Source organism: Pleurodeles waltl, chromosome 4_1, assembly GCF_031143425.1.
Source record: "Pleurodeles waltl isolate 20211129_DDA chromosome 4_1, aPleWal1.hap1.20221129, whole genome shotgun sequence".
NCBI classification, from domain to species: Eukaryota; Metazoa; Chordata; class Amphibia; order Caudata; family Salamandridae; genus Pleurodeles; species Pleurodeles waltl.
The window spans coordinates 826,467,224-826,485,589 of NC_090442.1; the positions used below are offsets into that span (position 1 = coordinate 826,467,224).

General features: G+C 40.8%; 1 protein-coding gene across 1 annotated transcript in view; it reads right to left on the reverse strand.

Moving 5' to 3' along the window:
- Nucleotides 1-18,366, reverse strand: part of TRHDE (thyrotropin releasing hormone degrading enzyme) — a 2,205,852-nt gene that overhangs the window by 1,295,638 nt on the left and 891,848 nt on the right. The window contains exon 5 of the mRNA XM_069229561.1: nucleotides 10,646-10,759. Within this exon, the coding sequence (XP_069085662.1) occupies nucleotides 10,646-10,759 (114 nt within the window). The remainder of the gene's footprint in view (nucleotides 1-10,645; nucleotides 10,760-18,366) is intronic.

An 18,366-nucleotide genomic window follows, 5' to 3' on the forward strand; every position in this document is an offset into this window, starting at 1 on the left:
CTGTGTCTGTTTAGGCCTTGAATCCCTCAAGATTGAGTGCATGGTGTTTAAGTGGGCTGTGTAGAAAATTGATATTACCAAGTCCAAAAAGTGGCAAGGCACAAAAAACCTATTTTCACTGTGACAAGTCTAGCTGTCCTACTTAGAAAACGTGACAGCAGATTAAGACAGTATTACCTCCAACTCGAGAAGGGACCAGGTAGAAAAGGAATTAAACCACTATTTTAAAAGTTATAACAAATCCAATTCAATGATGAAGTAAAACATTTTATACATTTTAAGGAAAAGTTACTTTTAGAAAGTTATCCTTTACCTTCCTTAGCTTTCAGAAGGCTAATTAGCATTAGCCTCGGTTAGCACCCAGTCTGTGCTCAGCCCTGTAATTAGGTGTGAAATGCTTCCCAACAGCTACATAAAAGATTGACCTGAATGGGTGGGGATGACTCTTCTAAGCTCTGAAGAATCTTCAGGATGGGTACGTTGTGAATCCAGATAATACCACAGTGTCAATTCCTGATTGACAGGAACTACTGATAAAGTCGGTAGGGTTAACCTCAGTAACCTTTACCCCATTTGTTAGAGAGGGCCGAGGAGCCCTCTCTACCCACTAGCAAGTGCCAGGCACTGTTGTGGCACCCCAGGAAACCCAATCAGAAAACTTTCCAGACCTGCATGAAAACAAATGATGACTGAACCTGCTATCTCTGAAGTACAGGGAGCATTAAAGGACTGAGGGGGTTATTCTAACTTTGGAGGAGTGTTAATCCGTCCCAAAAGTGACGGTAACGTGACGGATATACCACCAGCCGTATTACGAGTTCCATAGGATATAATGGACTCGTAATACGGCTGGTGGTAAATCCGTCACTTTTCCGTCACTTTTGGGACGGATTAACACCTCCTCCAAAGTTAGAATAACCCCCTGAATCTGTTCCCTCTTTCACCCAGGACAAAACAAAGGGACAGTTGGCTGAACTCCTAGGTGACTCATGGGACAAGCTAACCAATGGCACCTGGATTTGTAGTGGACTTTGCCTTTGGCCTCTGTCTCACAATGTCCTCCAATGAGGTCCTGGGATCCTTAAAAATGAAATCCTGGGGTTGTTTGGGGCTTAGAAACTGTCAATGATTTTGTACCAAAAAGTGCTTTTCTGTATCGAGACTTAGAAACTTTCTCAAACATTTTGCTCTCCAGACTTTCACAGGGAAGAACCTGCTTGTATCCAACCAGGGCTCCATCGTGGTTCGACCTATTGCTATATAAAATCTAAAAATTCATAACTTCTATTCCTCCTATTGGATTTTTGTTGTTTTCTGTCATTTTGTTCATTAAATTTTACTTTATTTTTCTAATTTTGATTTGAATTGCTTGATGTTTTGACTTTATTAATGTTTTGGTGCTACATAAATACTTTATACATTGCTCTAAGTTAAGCCTGCCTGCTCTGTGCCATAGATTCATAATCGACCTTAGGTCATGTGCAGGGACTGGCTGTTGTGTTGGCCAACTTTGCAGGTCTAATTTCGGGTGCACTCATCCAAACGTCCAACTGGCAGTTAATTCATGGTCGAGCTATACAGAAGTCTTTCTCATATTAAACCAACACCTTTTCATGTTTATAATTTCCCAAACCATAATGAACAGATTTACACCAAACCAGGAAAATGCACATCTTTGAATAAAGCTGCAGCTTTATCCCAAGTTTGCTGCATATTTCTTCACTGGTCTTTGCTGTATCAAAAAACAAAGTGCCCTAAGGTAAAGAAAAGGCAACTTCTTGACTAACCCTTTTGCTCCAACTGGATGGATTTGCACCAAACCCAATACATTGAAATTTTGGGATTACTTCTATTTCTCTGGTATGTTTCCTGCAGTTTTCACAAATGGCACTCAAATAATAGATCAGACTTAAAAATGTTTCAGTGAACTGAATCCTAGTGATAACACTGGAAAAACATTGTGAATGTAAAGTTGTGGTTTCGTTTGTTCATCTCATCACATTTATTAATCTCTGAAAATGGGAAGGTATGTTTAGTTACACATACAATAACTCACCCTACAATGCAAGCCTCACAGACTAGCACTTAGGGCATCATTACACCCTACGCACCTTAGCATTGCCGCGGGCTCTATTATGAGTCGGCTTCAATGTTATGGGCTGTTTTCCGCTGACCCAGTGGGAAACTCGTAATGGGGCCTGCAGGAAGGGAACCACACTGGCAGTAACTTGACCGCGGGAATTTGGTGGACAGCCTTTTCTGTCCACCAAACTTACAATGACCATCCTTAATGTAGCAGATAAGATCAGAAGAAACATTTAGTCAAATCAACCTCTGTAAAGCTCGCACCAGTAGTTAAAAAGTTAAGGGAGAGTCAATAAAGAAGCATTTCCTGTTTTAGTCCCAATAGGAAATTTTACTCTTTACTGCAGCATAAAACACAGATGCAAACTTATTATAAAAGTAGAACTTCACTCAATGAAGCATGCTTTTCCACTATACATGTTTAATAGTTTTTAAGGATCTGCATTTAAAAGGGTTATTCCTTGGGCTTCGAATGATTAACCTCACAGGCATGTAACTAACCTTACAAACACGAAACTTGCGAGTTCTGTCAATCACAATGGAATTTTTTGAGAAGTCTGATTGTTTGAGAAAGAGCATAAAATATCTTTTTACATTAACCTGGATTTGCCTTATTTGGCCAAATTCATGTGTTCTGCACTATGGAAAAAACAACATTTGTAGAGAGGAGGGCAGTCATGATGACCAGTTGTAAGCAACAGTGGAGAATACATATGTACACAGTCATAGAAAAAATATCCAAAAACAAGCAAACAATTCACTTACTATATGGTAAGCTCCAAAATTTCCAAAAAATAAGAAACCTGCAGCATCAATTACATGTCCAACAAAAGGTGTAATTTTCCTATGCTTGTGAACTTCTAGAGTGTTTCTGTTTTTACAAGGACCTAGTAAAAAGTGAGTACACATATAAGGAATCACAGTAAGTAAGTTTGAAGGATAGAGACTGCGGGGGACCATTGTGAATGGTCCAGGACAATCACTGGCATATTTTATTTTTAAAAACAGTTACGTGAAGAATAGCCTCAAAAATAAATAAAAACTTGCAGGCTGGGAATTGAGAATTTCAGGAAATCTGCAAATTTCAATATTGTTTTAAAAACAGGCGTTAAGTCATCAAGCCATCATTCAACTGCTAATGGGTCTTAAAAAAACTCAAAAATTCACTGAAATAACTACAGGAAAAAGGATGCTATGGTTCTATAACAATACTCTACCTTTCCAGGATGATGCAACTAATTGAAATAACCCTAAAATCCACCAGTTGGGATTGGGTAAACAAAGTGTAACATTCACCACAACTGAGTTTGGCAAAACCGTTTTGCCAGTCCCTAGTTTGTGATTTACTGGTATCAATTTGCTACTATAAGAACAATCAATATTTACAGCTGTATTTTTTTAAATATATATGCTGATGCTTTGATTAGATGAAAAGGAGAAAGTCAAATTATTCAGCTTCTGTACTGAAACAAAAACCTTAAGGTGACCTAGGAAGCTTCATCAAAGGATGAAGATCTATGATAGTTGTCCTCTATTCTTTGCTTTCATCACTGCAATAATATACACTGTTTAAACTTTAGGCAAAACGGGATTATGTGCATTGAAAATATTTCTCTATAATATTAGCATTTATGCAACATCCATAAGGCAATTCCATGACAGAATTATGTCTAAGACATACACAGTAAATTCAGTGTACACTGCTCAACAAAGTGGCACAACAAAGCATTAACAAAGTTCAACAAATGGTATATTATTAAAGTCAACCCAGTTTTAGAACAGGACAGTCAACCTACCATTCTAGTTAGCTACAATGTGCAAAACAGCTTCATAGAAGGAACCTCCCCTGGAACTCACTGAAGGCCCTAACAACAAAGTGTAGGAGGTTGGCCTGGTTTGTAGTGGATACCAAAGATACTTACAACTTATACCAGGTCCAGTAATCCCTTAGTGAAATGTAGTCAGTGTCTAGAAGCCAGGCTGTCTAGGGGTAGCTGTACCTAAACATCCAAGGCTGTACTAGGAGACATACAAAGCTCTTGCAATATCACTGTAGTCACCCAGTACTCACACACATGAAAGAAAATACTCAGTGTTACAAAAATAAAGGTACATTTGTTAGTGACACAAATGCCAAGAATACATTAGAGACTATTTTCCGTTAGGAGGTAAGCAATATTCACAATATATACACTAGTATCCAAACACAGGTAAGTATACAGTCAGAAAACAGTGCAAATAGTGAAAATCAAAATAGGTTGGAATGGGCCTAGGGGAACACAAACCATATACTAAAATAGTGGAATGCAAAAGTCGGTTTCCCACCTAGCCAACTGTAGTGTGTAGAGGGGTGCTGGGAGTGTAAGAAACCAACAAAGGTAAGCAATAGAACCCACCCAAGAGCCCAGGAAAACAGTAGTAAATTACAGTAAGTTTCCTGAAACACACAAGAAGTCGTGATGGAAGATTATGCAAGAACCAGAAGAGACTCCAAGACACCAACAATGGATTCCTGGGCATGAAGACCTGTGGAAGAAGGGGACCAAGTCCAAGAAGCCCTGAAGAGTCCAGGAAGAACAGGAGCCCCTGCTAACCCGGATGAAGGTGCAAGAGAAGAAACACTGGTGAGAAGAGAAAGTCAGTTATGCACAAAGAAGACAGATGCGGGTTCCTGGTTGGTGCAGAAGATGTCCTACGCAGGATGGATGATTGCAGACTGGTTTGCGTCACTGGATTCCACCAACAAGCCTTGGCACATGCAAAGCTTGCGGTTAGCAGAAAATGGATTTGCCTGGGACCAGGAGGGACCAGGTGGCTTCTCCCCAGGAGGGTGAGACAGAGGGGGCTCTCAGCAACTCAGAGAGCCCTTAGAAGACCAGGCAGTGTGCATAGGAGTCCCACAGAATGGGGACAAAGAAGGTGCAAATGGAGGCCCACTCAGCACGACACAAAGGGATCTCACGCCACCGGAGAACTACTCAGGAAGCTGTGCATCGCAGGATGGAGTGTTGGGGGCCTAAGCTGTGCTGTGCATGAAGAACTTCTTGGAAGGTCGCACACAAGCCTTGGCAACTGTAAGTCCCGCAGTGCACAGGGGTACTGTCTTGCGTGGGGAGGCAAGCTCTTACCTCCAGCAAAGCTGGACCTTGTGACTTTTGGGGTCACTTTAGTATACCCCCTGTGTTGCTGGATCCACACTCGTATTCTGGAGAGGGGACCCACGCCACTGGTCGTCGCTGCAGAGTGGTACCTGCTGAAGCAGGGAAGTGACTCCATCACTTCACAGGAGATTCCTTCGGTTCTTCTGGTGCAGGATGAAGACAGGCAGTCCTCGGAGGATGCATGACCTAAAAACAGTTGCTGGCAAAAGCTGAAGTTACAATGCTGCAGAAGTCATATTCGCTTCTTTATTGCAGTTTGAAGAGTTCCTGTAGGGTTCAGCTGTGGTTCCATCGGTTGAAGAGGAAGTAAAGGATACAGAGGAGGATACAGAGGACTCCTGCTGGAGTCTTGCAATCTGAATCTGAAGAAACACCCAGAGGAGAGGCCCTAAATAGCCCTGAAAGAGGAATTGGTCACCTAACCAGGTAAGCACATTTCAGGGGAGGGCTCTGATGTCACCTGCTGGCACTGGCTACTCAGATGCTCCCAGAGTGCCACACCACCTTGGAATACAAGATGGCAAAACCCAGGGACACTCTGGAGGAGCTCTGGGCACCACCCCTGCGGTGGTGATGGACAGGGGCGTAGTCACTCCACTTTCCTTTGTCCAGTTTCATACCAGAGCAGGGACTGGAGAACCCTGAACAGGTGTAGACTGGATTATGCAAGGAGGGCACCATCTTTGCCCTTCAAAGCATTTCCAGAGGCTCTGGGAGGCTACCCCTCCCATGCCTGTAACACCTATTTCCAAAGGAATAGGGTGTAACATCCATCTCCCAAAGGAAATCCTTTGTTCTGCCTTCCTGGGCTTGAGCTGCTCAAGCAACAGGAGGGCAGAAACCTGTCTGTGAGGTGGCAGCAGCTGGGGCTGCCTGGAAACCCTCAGAAGGCCGGTGTGGCAGTACTGGGGGTTCACTTTGGCCCCCCCAACGTGCATTGGATTGTACAACCAATACTAGAATCAGTATTGGGGTACAATTCCCAGTTGTTAGACACCTTACATGGCGATATGAGGGATTACCATTGTGAAGCTGGACATAGGTGTTAATCTATGTCCAGTGCATGCGTAAAATGGTTCACCTGCACTCACAACGTCTGGGAAAATGGTCCTGGACAATGTGGAGGCACCTCTGCTAGTGCAGGGGTGCCCTCACACACAGATACTGTGCACCCAGCCTTCAGGGTTGGAAGACCTGACATATAGGTGACTTATAAGTGACCTGGTGTTGTGAAAATGGCTGTGAAAGGGTGCATGCACCATTTCACTCAGGCTGCAATGGCAGTCCTGCAGAAGCCTTTGCATGTGCTCCCTTTGGGTGGCAAAAGTAATGCTGCAGCCCATAGGGATCCCCTGCTACCCCAATGCCTTGGGTACCTAAGTACCATATACTAGGGACTTATAAATGGTGACCAGTATGCCAATTTGGAGTGAAGTACTGAGTTACCAGTATGTAGAGACAGATTTAGGAACAGAGAGGGCATGCACACTGGGGTCCTGGTTCTAAGGACTCCAGTGACACAGTCAAGCATACTGACAAAAAAAGTGAAACATACTGACAAGTAGGCCACAAACCATAAGTACTGGGGTCCTGTAGCAGGATCCCAGTGACACAGTGAAACACACTGACAAACAGGCCACAAATAGGGGTAACTATGCTAGAAAGAGGCTACTTTCTCACACACACACACACACACACACAGCCAGTTCTATGTGAAAGTAATACTAGGGCAAGCTTTCCACCCAAGATAGAGATCTTGTTTAACCCTTGTTCAGACCTTTATTCTCCTGAGTCAGTGCAGGAGGCCAGCCAAATGTCCTGAACAGGGCACTTCTGGTCCCTGGAACAACAGGAGAGCAGGTCCACCCTCTTCGCAAAAGTTAGTATGAAGAATCTTTCTCCTCTGTTTTTTTCAAAGTCTAGAAGTGTCCTGGTGAACTGATGCTGTGGTACTATTTTTAACATGTGCTTAAGTCAGTGACATTCACTGTTCATATCTCTACAGAACTCCCACCGACAGCCTCTCAGTTTCATAGCAGTACTTGCTTGCGTGCAAAGAAGCCTTCATCCAACATTGTGGGAGTCAGTACTCCTTTTCCCAGCCCAGAAACTTTCCTATACAATAGTGAATAGCTCCCTCATCTGGGATCAGGTTTCTCCCCTATTGGAAATATAGATAGATGTCTAATAAGGGCCCCTCTTTTGAAAGACTTCTGTCGCTCAAAACGTAACTTTGCATTAAGGTGTCAAAAGCCAGGTCTCTATGTTTGACCTTTTTAATTAGATCTGTTTTTATATATTCTCAAATCCCTCATCCTAAGTTAGGTAGGCAATAATTGCTTCTTTTAGAAAGCCAGGCAGCCATGCTCTTTCTGTTGTTCTCTAGCATGAAGGCACTTTCACATCACAAAATGGTTCTATTAACTGCACTGTAAGGAAGGGAACTAGCAGAACTGATTAATTTAAGAACTATACATTCAAGCAAGACAAAGTATATTTTTATCTTTCTAACATAGTTATCAAAACTCTACCTTCATCTTTGAAGAAGAGTTTGATAATGTTTTAGCTGATTCCAAGCCAAATTGTAAAATAAGACTTCATTACAACTAAGGAGTGAAACATTTTCTTTAAATTTTAGCATGCTCCACTTTTATATATTAGGCACCCAGCCCTGTAAGCTAGTTGGCACAGATGGGGAGACTTGTCATTTGTAAACAAGTAGCTTTTTGCCATGTGACCAGTAGCTTTCCTCTGTAATTTGTCCATGTTGTCATTCAGACTCCAGTCAGGCCACAAAAATGAACCTGGTGTCATGTGTTTCCACTTATACATGTGCATAAAGTAAAGGTATAGACAGTACATACAACCCCCAGTTAATTCCTGTGCTACTAACTGTGACCTACTGAAATGGGGGGGTCTTAGCAATTATATTTCATATTATAGGAATAGACTGCACACACTGTGATACTGAATGTCAGATTCACAGTATGCAGAGCTAAATTACCTGCAAAGTCATCTCGTAAAAGGCAAAAATAGCCTAGACAGACCACACAGAAAAGGAAAGGAAGGAGGCATTATGGCTCACAAATGAATAGATGTTGAAGCCTGAAGTTATCAATGAAAACAGTGAATATGATGGCACTGCAATATTTGTTGCTGAGCTAGTATGAAATTTTAAACCACCAACTACCTTGTTAAACTGTGATGGATATCCTGTCCGCCAAAATCAAAAATCCCATTGAATATAATGGGATTTAGATTTCAGCAGACAGGATACACATCACTGTAGTGACAGAGCAACCCTTCTGTCATTATATAAATCAAGTCCTTAATTCATATAAAAAAGTTTAAGAGTAAGACTAGGAAATGTATAATAAGGTAGTCTGTTAGCCTAAATACATCGCATTTTTCAGATGATCATGAATCTCAGACAATATAGCAATAAAAAAAAATAAAAAAAAGTAGTATACTACAATCTGGATTAAATAAATGTGTCTGCTCACCTGGGTTTCCTGAAATCGCATATTATTTATTTCGATCCATTATAAAATAGCCCTAAACAGTGACTACCTATATGACCAAATAATACAGGACGTTAAACAAATAATGTTATTTTCTTAAGGGTCAGCTTCCCTTTGATATTTCAGAAATTTGGAGGGCACTAAATCAGCAACAAATATTGAATGCTATCTATCTGGTCTAGTGAGGGAACTAATTTGCAAACATTCATTTTAACATTTGTGTATGTACATTACAAATATTGGTTGGAATAATATAATGATCTTAATTTTTTATCTGTCTCATAAGACAATTTATATAGTTTTATAATAAACAAAACTGAGAATTAAACTTAAAACAAGCCTCAGAGTTGGAACAAAAATGTATTTTGGCCCCAGACAGCTGCAGCGGCCCATCCATACGGGCTGAGGGGCCACAACCCCTCCCTTTTTGCTGACATGAAGAGTGTCAGTTAGGCTCAACAAAAGTCAGCCTGACGGATATTCTTCTGGTTCAAGTCAGGCAGCCAGGTCTGGGCATGTTCTAAACGACCAAACTCCTGGCTGCCAGAGCTGAACTTTGCTTGGCTAAAGAAGTCACTGCTCCTGTGGGTGTGGCATCTTCAGTTTGGCAAAGATGTCTTGAGGCTCTCCTCCTCATGACGAGGAGGAATATCACCAACTGCTTCAGACATGGGCGCTTCCAGTTTTAAGCCCCGAAGTGCCAATTAGTGACACCATGTCTCAGAGTGGGGTGGGGTCAGCAGTCTCACTGACCCCATCCCACTCTGTGATGAGATTGGGACTCCTGCCTTCCCTCACTGGCTTCCCTCACCTTAGGTCAGCCAGTGAGGGAAGGCAGCAGTCCCAACCTTCCTTGGACCCCCAAGGCTTCCCTGTTGGAGCTGCTGGTCTCAAGGTAAGTTTTAAAAAAATTTTATACTTGGTGCGTGCGTGTATGAATGTATGTGTAATTGTTGGTGAGTATTGTGAATGGGTGTGTGAGTGCATGTGTGAATAAATGGATGTGAGTAAGGAGTATGTGTGCATGTATAACCTCTCCCTCTCCCGCCCCACTCCCTCGTAAAATTAATGGCCGACACTGCCAGACAGAATGCAACCTTTCCCTAGTGAAGTGAGTCAACACTTCAACTTAGGAGTTGGAAAAGTATCAATGATTTGCGACTGAAATTCCAGTCACTAACAATTGATAAATAGGATAACCATTCAGTACATGGAAGGTACACCGAAAACACACTCCTACTGCATACTGAATAGGTAACTGGTTATAACCCCATTTTATGATTCAGAAAAACGTTTCTGAATCATAAAATGAGTTTAGTGCACATGCAAAAGGGTTTATGAAGTCATAAATCATGAATGATTCTACCTATTAAAATTATGCACTTCAGCAAGCTTTTCTCGGGGATTACACAGTTGTACCAAATGCAAATGTGACACACATATTTAAGAAAAGGTTATTCGAAAAGTATTTTAAAGGAAAAGAATATTGAGGGGCAATAATTAAACATATGTGAATGAGAGGAAGCTATATGGCTATGTTGGATATACATGTGAGAGATTATTGTAATTGGAATTTATGACCTAAGGAATGTTTTTCCAGTCCTTATTTTGGAAATTTTCAGCCCTTTAGCCAACAGGGAGTACCAATGGCAACATTTTTCCTTGAAAGCATAAATTAAGATTTTGCATGGTGAAATTGTGTTAAACATAAATGTGCCTGCTTTTTATTAAAATAATAATCTATCCTATTTTATGACCTATGAGGGGCACGTTTAATTTGCTACTGCTTTCAATCATCATTTGTGATGTAAATGTGATAAACAAACACTAATAATCACACCCGTGCATCTTTACATTAATATCTGAAATATTTCTTACCATGTGCCAGCCTGGATAGAGGTAGTCTGTGCCAACATACTCAAAATAGTGAGCAAATCCTTCTTTCAGCCACACATCTTCCCACCAAACTGGAGTCACCAGATCTCCAAACCACTACAAAACAAAACCCACATGTTATACATGTTATGGTGGTGGAAATATTAAGTTTCAAAGAGTTTCAATACATTTGCCAGATGAACTTGAACATAATAAAATATTTCTCAGGTCAGATTTTCATTTGGCTGAAGTCAGTAACATCTTGGAATTGAAACTCAAAATCTGGAAACTCTAATAAACTTTGTTTACTAACTAAGGAAGACCCGGCAGATAATCATTGAACCTTATTACCTCTATGCATGGGTCAACTTAGAATTATCCTTCCATGATTTGGTAAATCATATAATGAAGATTGCTTCATGTTTTATTCTTGGTTGTTGCTCCTGTTATGTTCTAGTACTTCACAATAAGAAGGCTTAGATTACAACTTCCCTACTTTTTACCCCCAACACATAAACTACATGAGCACTGGCATGCATATTATTCAGTAATTCACAATAATATATGGATCCCTATCTTAGCTTCATTTCAAATAGAATCATCACATAATCAGGGAAGGATTGTCTTAAGTTAAAAATTCAAAGACAATATGACTGATTAAAGCCTTAATCAAATTAATATCTAAAACCTACAACCATATAGCATTTTCCAAATTTGCCAATATTCTAATTCCAGTTGTTAGAGTTAGGTATCAGTCTCTCTATTTAATGAGTGTGTCTAGAAGAGAAGTAAATTGTAAATGCACTCTAACTCCAATTCCAAACAGATTGATGTACTTGGTGGCCAATAGTCGAGCAAGCAGCTTAGTCAGTCATTAAACATGCAGGGAAGATACTGGTGCCTGATGAAGTAAATACACTTCTTAAAATAGGCATTTGACATTTTGGAAAGGTACTATGTAGAATGCCAGCCATGCAGTGTTTAAGCCACACTAATTCATTTTCTTTTTAACAATGTGGATTTATAATTTGAAAATGTGTTCCGCAAAAGGTTCAAGATCAACTTTTAAATGGCAAATGGTTTCCTAGGTGAGAAATACAGTAATATTAGTTGATGAATCATAGAGGTACTTATGTTGCTGTAGATACTGCACTTTCAATAAGTTAACCTGACTCATGGGCATAGTTCACTATTTATTTGGATGTTCACCTACTTGGCCTTGAGTGTGTTAGACTCATCATAGGTATTTGTGCACAGTGGTGGCTGTACGCCTGTTCAGTGTGTGGCTGAGCATATCTGAAGTTCAGCAGTTGTGACATTGTGACTTTTCTCCACAAGTAATATTCTTGGAAAGTAAAGAAAAGCTGCTGCTTCCTCACCGGTGTTGATCTGTACAGAAAGAGAACAATGTTCAAGATAATGTAAGTGGACTATGATGTACTCTAAAGAGCTTTAGCTTTGTGGGGAGAGTGTTTTTCATTTTGCATCATGTCATTTATTTGGAAAGGCAACTTGTTCAGGCACAACTTGGAAGCATTTTGTTACTGTACTGGTGTTCAGAAGTTTGACTGTGTACATGCTCAGTTATGCTCTTTTTATACTTTAATGTCATGGAACTGCTTTCAATGGGGAGAGCGGGATGGGAAATTCAACCACTTCTTCTAGGCTTCAGTTGCGCTCACAACAGTATTATGTTTTTATTTTACCTACAGGATGATTTGGACATTATATGGAGTGCTCCATGTAGAGAGGAGGGAACTTGAACAGTCAAGCCAGAATGGAAAGCATAGAAGGGAAGCATCCATGGGGCACCCGCAGCAGGTCTGGTGTGTAGGGCTCCGGAAAGGAAGGGGAGGACTCCAGGGCCCCAGCAATGATAAAGGGTCCCCGTCACAGAAAAAATGAAAGAAAAGCAGATTCAGGCTTGGCCTGGAAATCATGGGGCCATGGTCTTTCAGAGGGTAAAACTTCACCAGAGTCTGGGACCCAAGTACACAGGGCCACTGTCCCCAATGAATAAAAGGCATGCTGTTGACATCGCTGTGGGGAAAGTGTGATTCCCATGGGAGGGAGCCTCCAAACAGAGGTCATGAGGATGGTACAGCAGCATGTGGGCTGCATGAAAAGTAGGAATGTTGTGAGACACCACATAGGCCCAAGATGGAAGTGAGAAGTGGAAGGTGCAGTAACAAGTGTGGCTAGGCTCCAAGGTAGAAGTGGCACCACAACAAGGAAGGCCAGTCTTAGGAGCAGGGTAGACACCTCTTCAGCAGAGTTCACGGAAGAGCTATCAAAAACACCAATAGAAGGAGCAGGGTTATTGAGGCATAAACCACAAAGACGCTTAATGCATGAGATGGTATGGCCCAGCAGCCCCTGCTCTACAAGAGAGGGTGAAAAGGAATTGAGGAATACAGTGATAAACAGCAGTGTTCGAGAGCTGGAGTGTGGGAAGGAGAAGTGGCGCTAGGCATTGATGTCTAGATGCTGGCAGAAGCCTACGGAACAAGTGTGGTGTTCGTGGAAAGCGGTTAAGGGCTGGGTGTTAGGGAAAGGGCCACGGGATAGACAAATGGCTGCATGGTGAGGACAATGGAGTTTGTAGAGTTACTTAGAGAATTTCCATGATTGGGTGGCTATTGTGTCAATTTGTATTTCTTTCATTGTGCAGTAGCCAGTAATATTTGTGGCACTTCGGTCCAGAAGAAGTAAGCATTTTCACTCTCACAAATGCTCAAATGTAGGGTTTGCAACCACAAAAAAGCTTTTTAAAATGTATGAATCAAATTTTAGGAAAACTATATGCTGGATTCTTCCTCTGCTGTTTTATCATAATTTAGGTGCTATACTTTTCAACTTGTATAAACCTCTTAATCTCCTATCCACAATGATCAATATTGCTGAAGAGGTTTTTAATACCCTCTGTGGCTTTTCCCTCCTAACTGGGGCACTCTTAAGGAGACATGTCACATGTTTTATGTGCATATTGAGTGCAAGGCGGAGTATGGCTCCAGTAAGGAGTCTCCCTTTTTTGGGGCAATCAAAAAGGGCTCAAGACTACACCCAGTCCTTGGCATTTATGAAAGTAGGTGTGTGTGCATGCTCTCTGCCATATTTCTGTGTGTGGTTGCCTCCACACTGATCAATGTTGTGTGGTGATAGATGTTATTTTGTACTTTGGTAACTTGGAGCCTGATTATAATGGCACATTAAGTGCACAGGGATTCAATTCCAAAAAGTGTAATGTTTATCTCACAAGGTAATTATTAGGTGTGATAAAGATTGCACCCTTAAAAAAAATAATCAAGTGAAAACCTGATGTTTATTGAGATGGTCATCAGTAAGCACCAAAATCTACATCTTAGTCTCAAAATATTGGAATATGCGATAATTATCACATCAGGAAATTTTCAATGTTAGATGTGATAATTGTTACATCCAACAGGGACAACTCGTAATCAGGCCCAGCTGTTTCATTTTCCATCTGGTTGATGCTGAATGAGATGATCTTGAGTCTGATAGTGATGAGTGGCTATGTTTGTTATAAGGTGTTTTAGATTGTTTTTATTTTTTCAAAATTGATCTTTAATAATTTTCATGTATACATTCCACTTTGAAGCAGGTCCTGGGCCAGCTCTCGCTGAGTCAGGTCTCCTGACACTGCCCTTACTTTGCAGCTTTTGCCCGCATTCCCACATTGTTGTTTGCTACTTCCCTCTGCTGTTCTCTTTACATGTTTCCTTTTCTTTGCTGGTTTATCACTCTTTCTTGCTTTACTGTATGCTGCTCTTACTTTAGTCTTTACTGCACTCTTTACTGCTTACTGCTTACTGCACTATCTTGTATCTTCATTTTCACTTTACTCCGATTATCACCCTTTCCATAATACTTTTTTTTGGCTAACAGCCTTAAGAGCATACATCTTAAAAACACAGTAAAAAAACACAATAAAATTGATACAATTTTTAGAAAAAATCATCAAATTTGACAGATACAAGAATTTAAATGATCTAATAGGGCCCTAAGGCTCTTTACCCTCCATACATCAACTAAAGCATTCTAATTAGATTGTGTTATAAATCAGCCTAGGCTCAATTAATGAAGAGCCTTTGAGGTATTTCTTCTTGAGCTAAATTTCCATGTGCACTGCAGGTACCTGGAAACCGCAAGAACAATGATTTCTAGTGTTCTGTTTTCAAAATCCGGAGAACTTCCCAATAATCTCCCACACCCCAGGACTTGCATAATGGTAAAATCCATTTCCTTCTGGGTTGATCATAAAGTGGATACAAAAAAAGAAGAAATGTGCTCCAGACTCATTATGATAAGAACAATACAGGCAGCGAGCAGGCATGTTCAATGATTAATCCCATCTAGTCATAAAAGATTTTAACGACCATACCCGCACCTAAACAGGACGTAGAGTTGTCTTGCCTGGAATGAAAATATTCTGTCAATGTATGGCTCAAAGCATGGACTACTTTTATGCATTAAAGACTGTGTTGAAATGCTTCCCTCCTTTTGGTCATTTTGGAACCTAAAACGTACGCATTCCCAATATTCTCTCTTCAATTTCTGACTCACACCTTTACCAATTGACCCTGGATCATTCCATATTTTGCCCATGTTAATTGATTCACTTAGATCTTTAAAATGCTTTAACCAAGGTGTTCTTGATTGGGGGTTTAAGGATACCAATTCCGCAAGAGATTTTCTATATATCGGGGTTGTTCCCCAGACACCCAAACCCTTACCCAATAGAAAAGAGGTTTCAAAGAAATTGCTTGATGGAGGCTATTGAGATCTAAGTCACACCTCAGGGGTAGAAGAGGTACACTTGAGGGAAGATTAAAATGGGCTCTAATAAACTTATTCTCCACCAGCTGCAGAGCATTTGTGTTAGCATATCCCCAAATTTCAGTCCCATAAATGGCAGCTGTCACTGCTGTAGATCTATATACTTCTAAATCAGATGACACTGGACCCCCTTCCGATGCCTTATACCTCCTTCCTATAGCCAATGGTCTAAAATAAAGTGTGGTCTTACTTTTCTCCACTTGTGGCCCCCATTCCATTTTTCAGACAGCCTTACTCCTAAGTAGTTAATATGTTTCACTTGCTCCAGTGCACCGCCACCAATTGTCACACTGCCTTTAAAAGACTTATGTAGATTAATGCCCATCAACGTAGGCTTTGCTGGGTTTAACTGTAGTCCCCTTTCAGTACAAAAGTCAGCAAAGGAGTCCAGCTCACTTTGGACGCCAATTGGCATTCTCGATCTAAGGAGAGCACTGTCTGTAAACATAAGAAGGAGGACAGGTGATCCAGCAAGTTTGGGTGCATCATGCCTACATTGTAATAGCCTGGTCACCGCTCCATTTTTATTAAGGCTTAAAAATGTGGGCACAAGGATGCACCCTTGTCTGACTCCTCTTTTAAGGAGGATCCTGGTTGTAAGGTCCCCACTTTCCATCTTACCCTCGGATACGTGTCCTTATGTAGGATTATCAGTAGCCATATAAGGTCACTAGGACTACCACAGGCTTCTAGGACACTCCATAATCTGTCCTTCGAGACCAAATCAAACGTTATTCTACGATCTAAAAAAGCGATATATAAATGGCCCTGTTTCAGAGAAATATATTTTCAGCATAAAATCATAAAACCCGTCTGTGCATCTTGGAGTATTGAGTTGTCCTTCATCCAAGATTGGAGTCTCGCCACAACTTGGCTACAGAATATTTTCTGGCTTGTGTCAATTAGGCTTATAGGCCTGTAGTTGCCTGGTTCATCCCTATTTTATATATGGGGATTATGACTGCTCTTTGCCAAGATGGGGGAACATCATCACATTATTCAAGGCATTCATCTATGGAGCCCAAACATCCGGCAGAGAAAGATAAAGATCTCCAGGAATGCCTTTTCCCTCTTTACCTATTTTATGGCATTAGCTGTTTCATGAAGAGTGAACCTTACTCTCCCCTTATCTCTAGCTTCTACAGTATATTCATTTTGTGCTAGGTCATCACTCTACTTACCCAAGCCTTTTCCATTAATCTGTAGCATTGCCCTATTTCCCTTCTCCCTCTCAGTATAAAGTCCCTCAAAATGAGCCACCCATTCCTCAGGGGAAACAGTTAACTCTAAGTGGTCATCAATAGAGTGAATTTCTACTGATATGAGCTTCCAGAAGGTTTTCATCTCCCCTCGTTGATGGGCTTCTGCTATATCTGTCCTCTGTTCAGAAACCCAGCATTTTTTCCTCTGTCAAAGCTGCTTTATAATGCTTTCTAGCCCTAATTATTTGCATCTGTCTGCCCACCTTGACAGCATTTAAAACACTGCTTTTGGCTGATCTACATACCTTGTTAAACCAGGCGGGAGGATAATTATTCTTATGATCTACGCTTTTCACTTCTTTAACAAAGAATTTCCTTAACTGTACCATCAGCTGGGTATGTAAGTTTAGAAAGTTTGTCCTCTTCTCTCTTGCATTAATTACTGCAGAGAGTACCTTCTTAAAAGCACTATAGATTTGCATTAAAACCATGCTATCTTTCGTTACTCCTGACCATTTGACATTCATCCTATTATTAGAGGTCTGAATCATATCAACATTAATAAGTGGATTCAAGCTTTGGTTCTCAAAGAAACTAAATTCCAGTTTAATAACTAAGGGATGGTGATCACTATCCATTCTTGGGACAATACCCATATCTATTAAAAAAGGCCAAAAGAGCTGATCTAAAGAAAATTAATCTATATTACTAGGTGGCTATTTTACATGCTGGTTTTTGGAGGGAAGAAGATTTTGTACTACCATTTACTATTCTCAAGCCATGGGTAAGGATCAAATCGACCAATTACAGGGCTACATTCAATGTCTTTTTCCCTTTAGGCCGTGGGAGGTTAGATCATACCACCGGGGTGAAGGATTGGATCTCCATTCCTTCCCTTTCTACCTCAATAGTTATTTGTGTATTACAATCCTCTGCTATTATTTTAAGTGACTTTCCATGAAACATATCCATCTTATTCGCTAGTTGGTCCACCGTTGGGGAAAAACTATTTGGCAGTACAGATCTTATATAAATATTCACAATGGCAATGAATCTAGTGTGAATATTTTTACCTCTAACCCTAAAAAGTCTCTGCTCTCAGTGGAGACTATTTTAACTTCAGGAAATAGGTCCAACCGCAACCATACCAATAATCTACTTGAGGCTCTCCCAGCCGACGAAGGGATAGCATTAAGAGCATATGCTACAAACTTAGATATATTGGCTGTTTTCATTGCCATTGTCTCCTGTAGGAGTATTATGTGGTGCTGATCTATACAGTATCCTCATTCTGAAAGCTGAGCTCTTATCCCAGCTACATTTCAAGACAATAGTTTTATGCAATCGCCATGTGCTAAATCCCTCCCCACTATATGCCCATCACCATTATTGCTCTGATTTTCAGTATTTGTTTTGCCCTCCCTGCCTAATTGGGTGATCAAGATGCTTCCCTAAGGAACTTCACCGGCCCTTTTGGAATATCCCAATCTTCATCAATATTCCCAATGTGGGCCCCTAGATCCTTCCAACCACCTTTTTTGTCAATCAATCTCATTCAGATCTGGTTATCATTGGCCATGCAAGTATCTCCATTCTCATAGTGGAGTGCTCTGTAAGCACCAAGTTGTTTTAAGCCTCCAATACCAGGGCTTCATTTTAAATCTT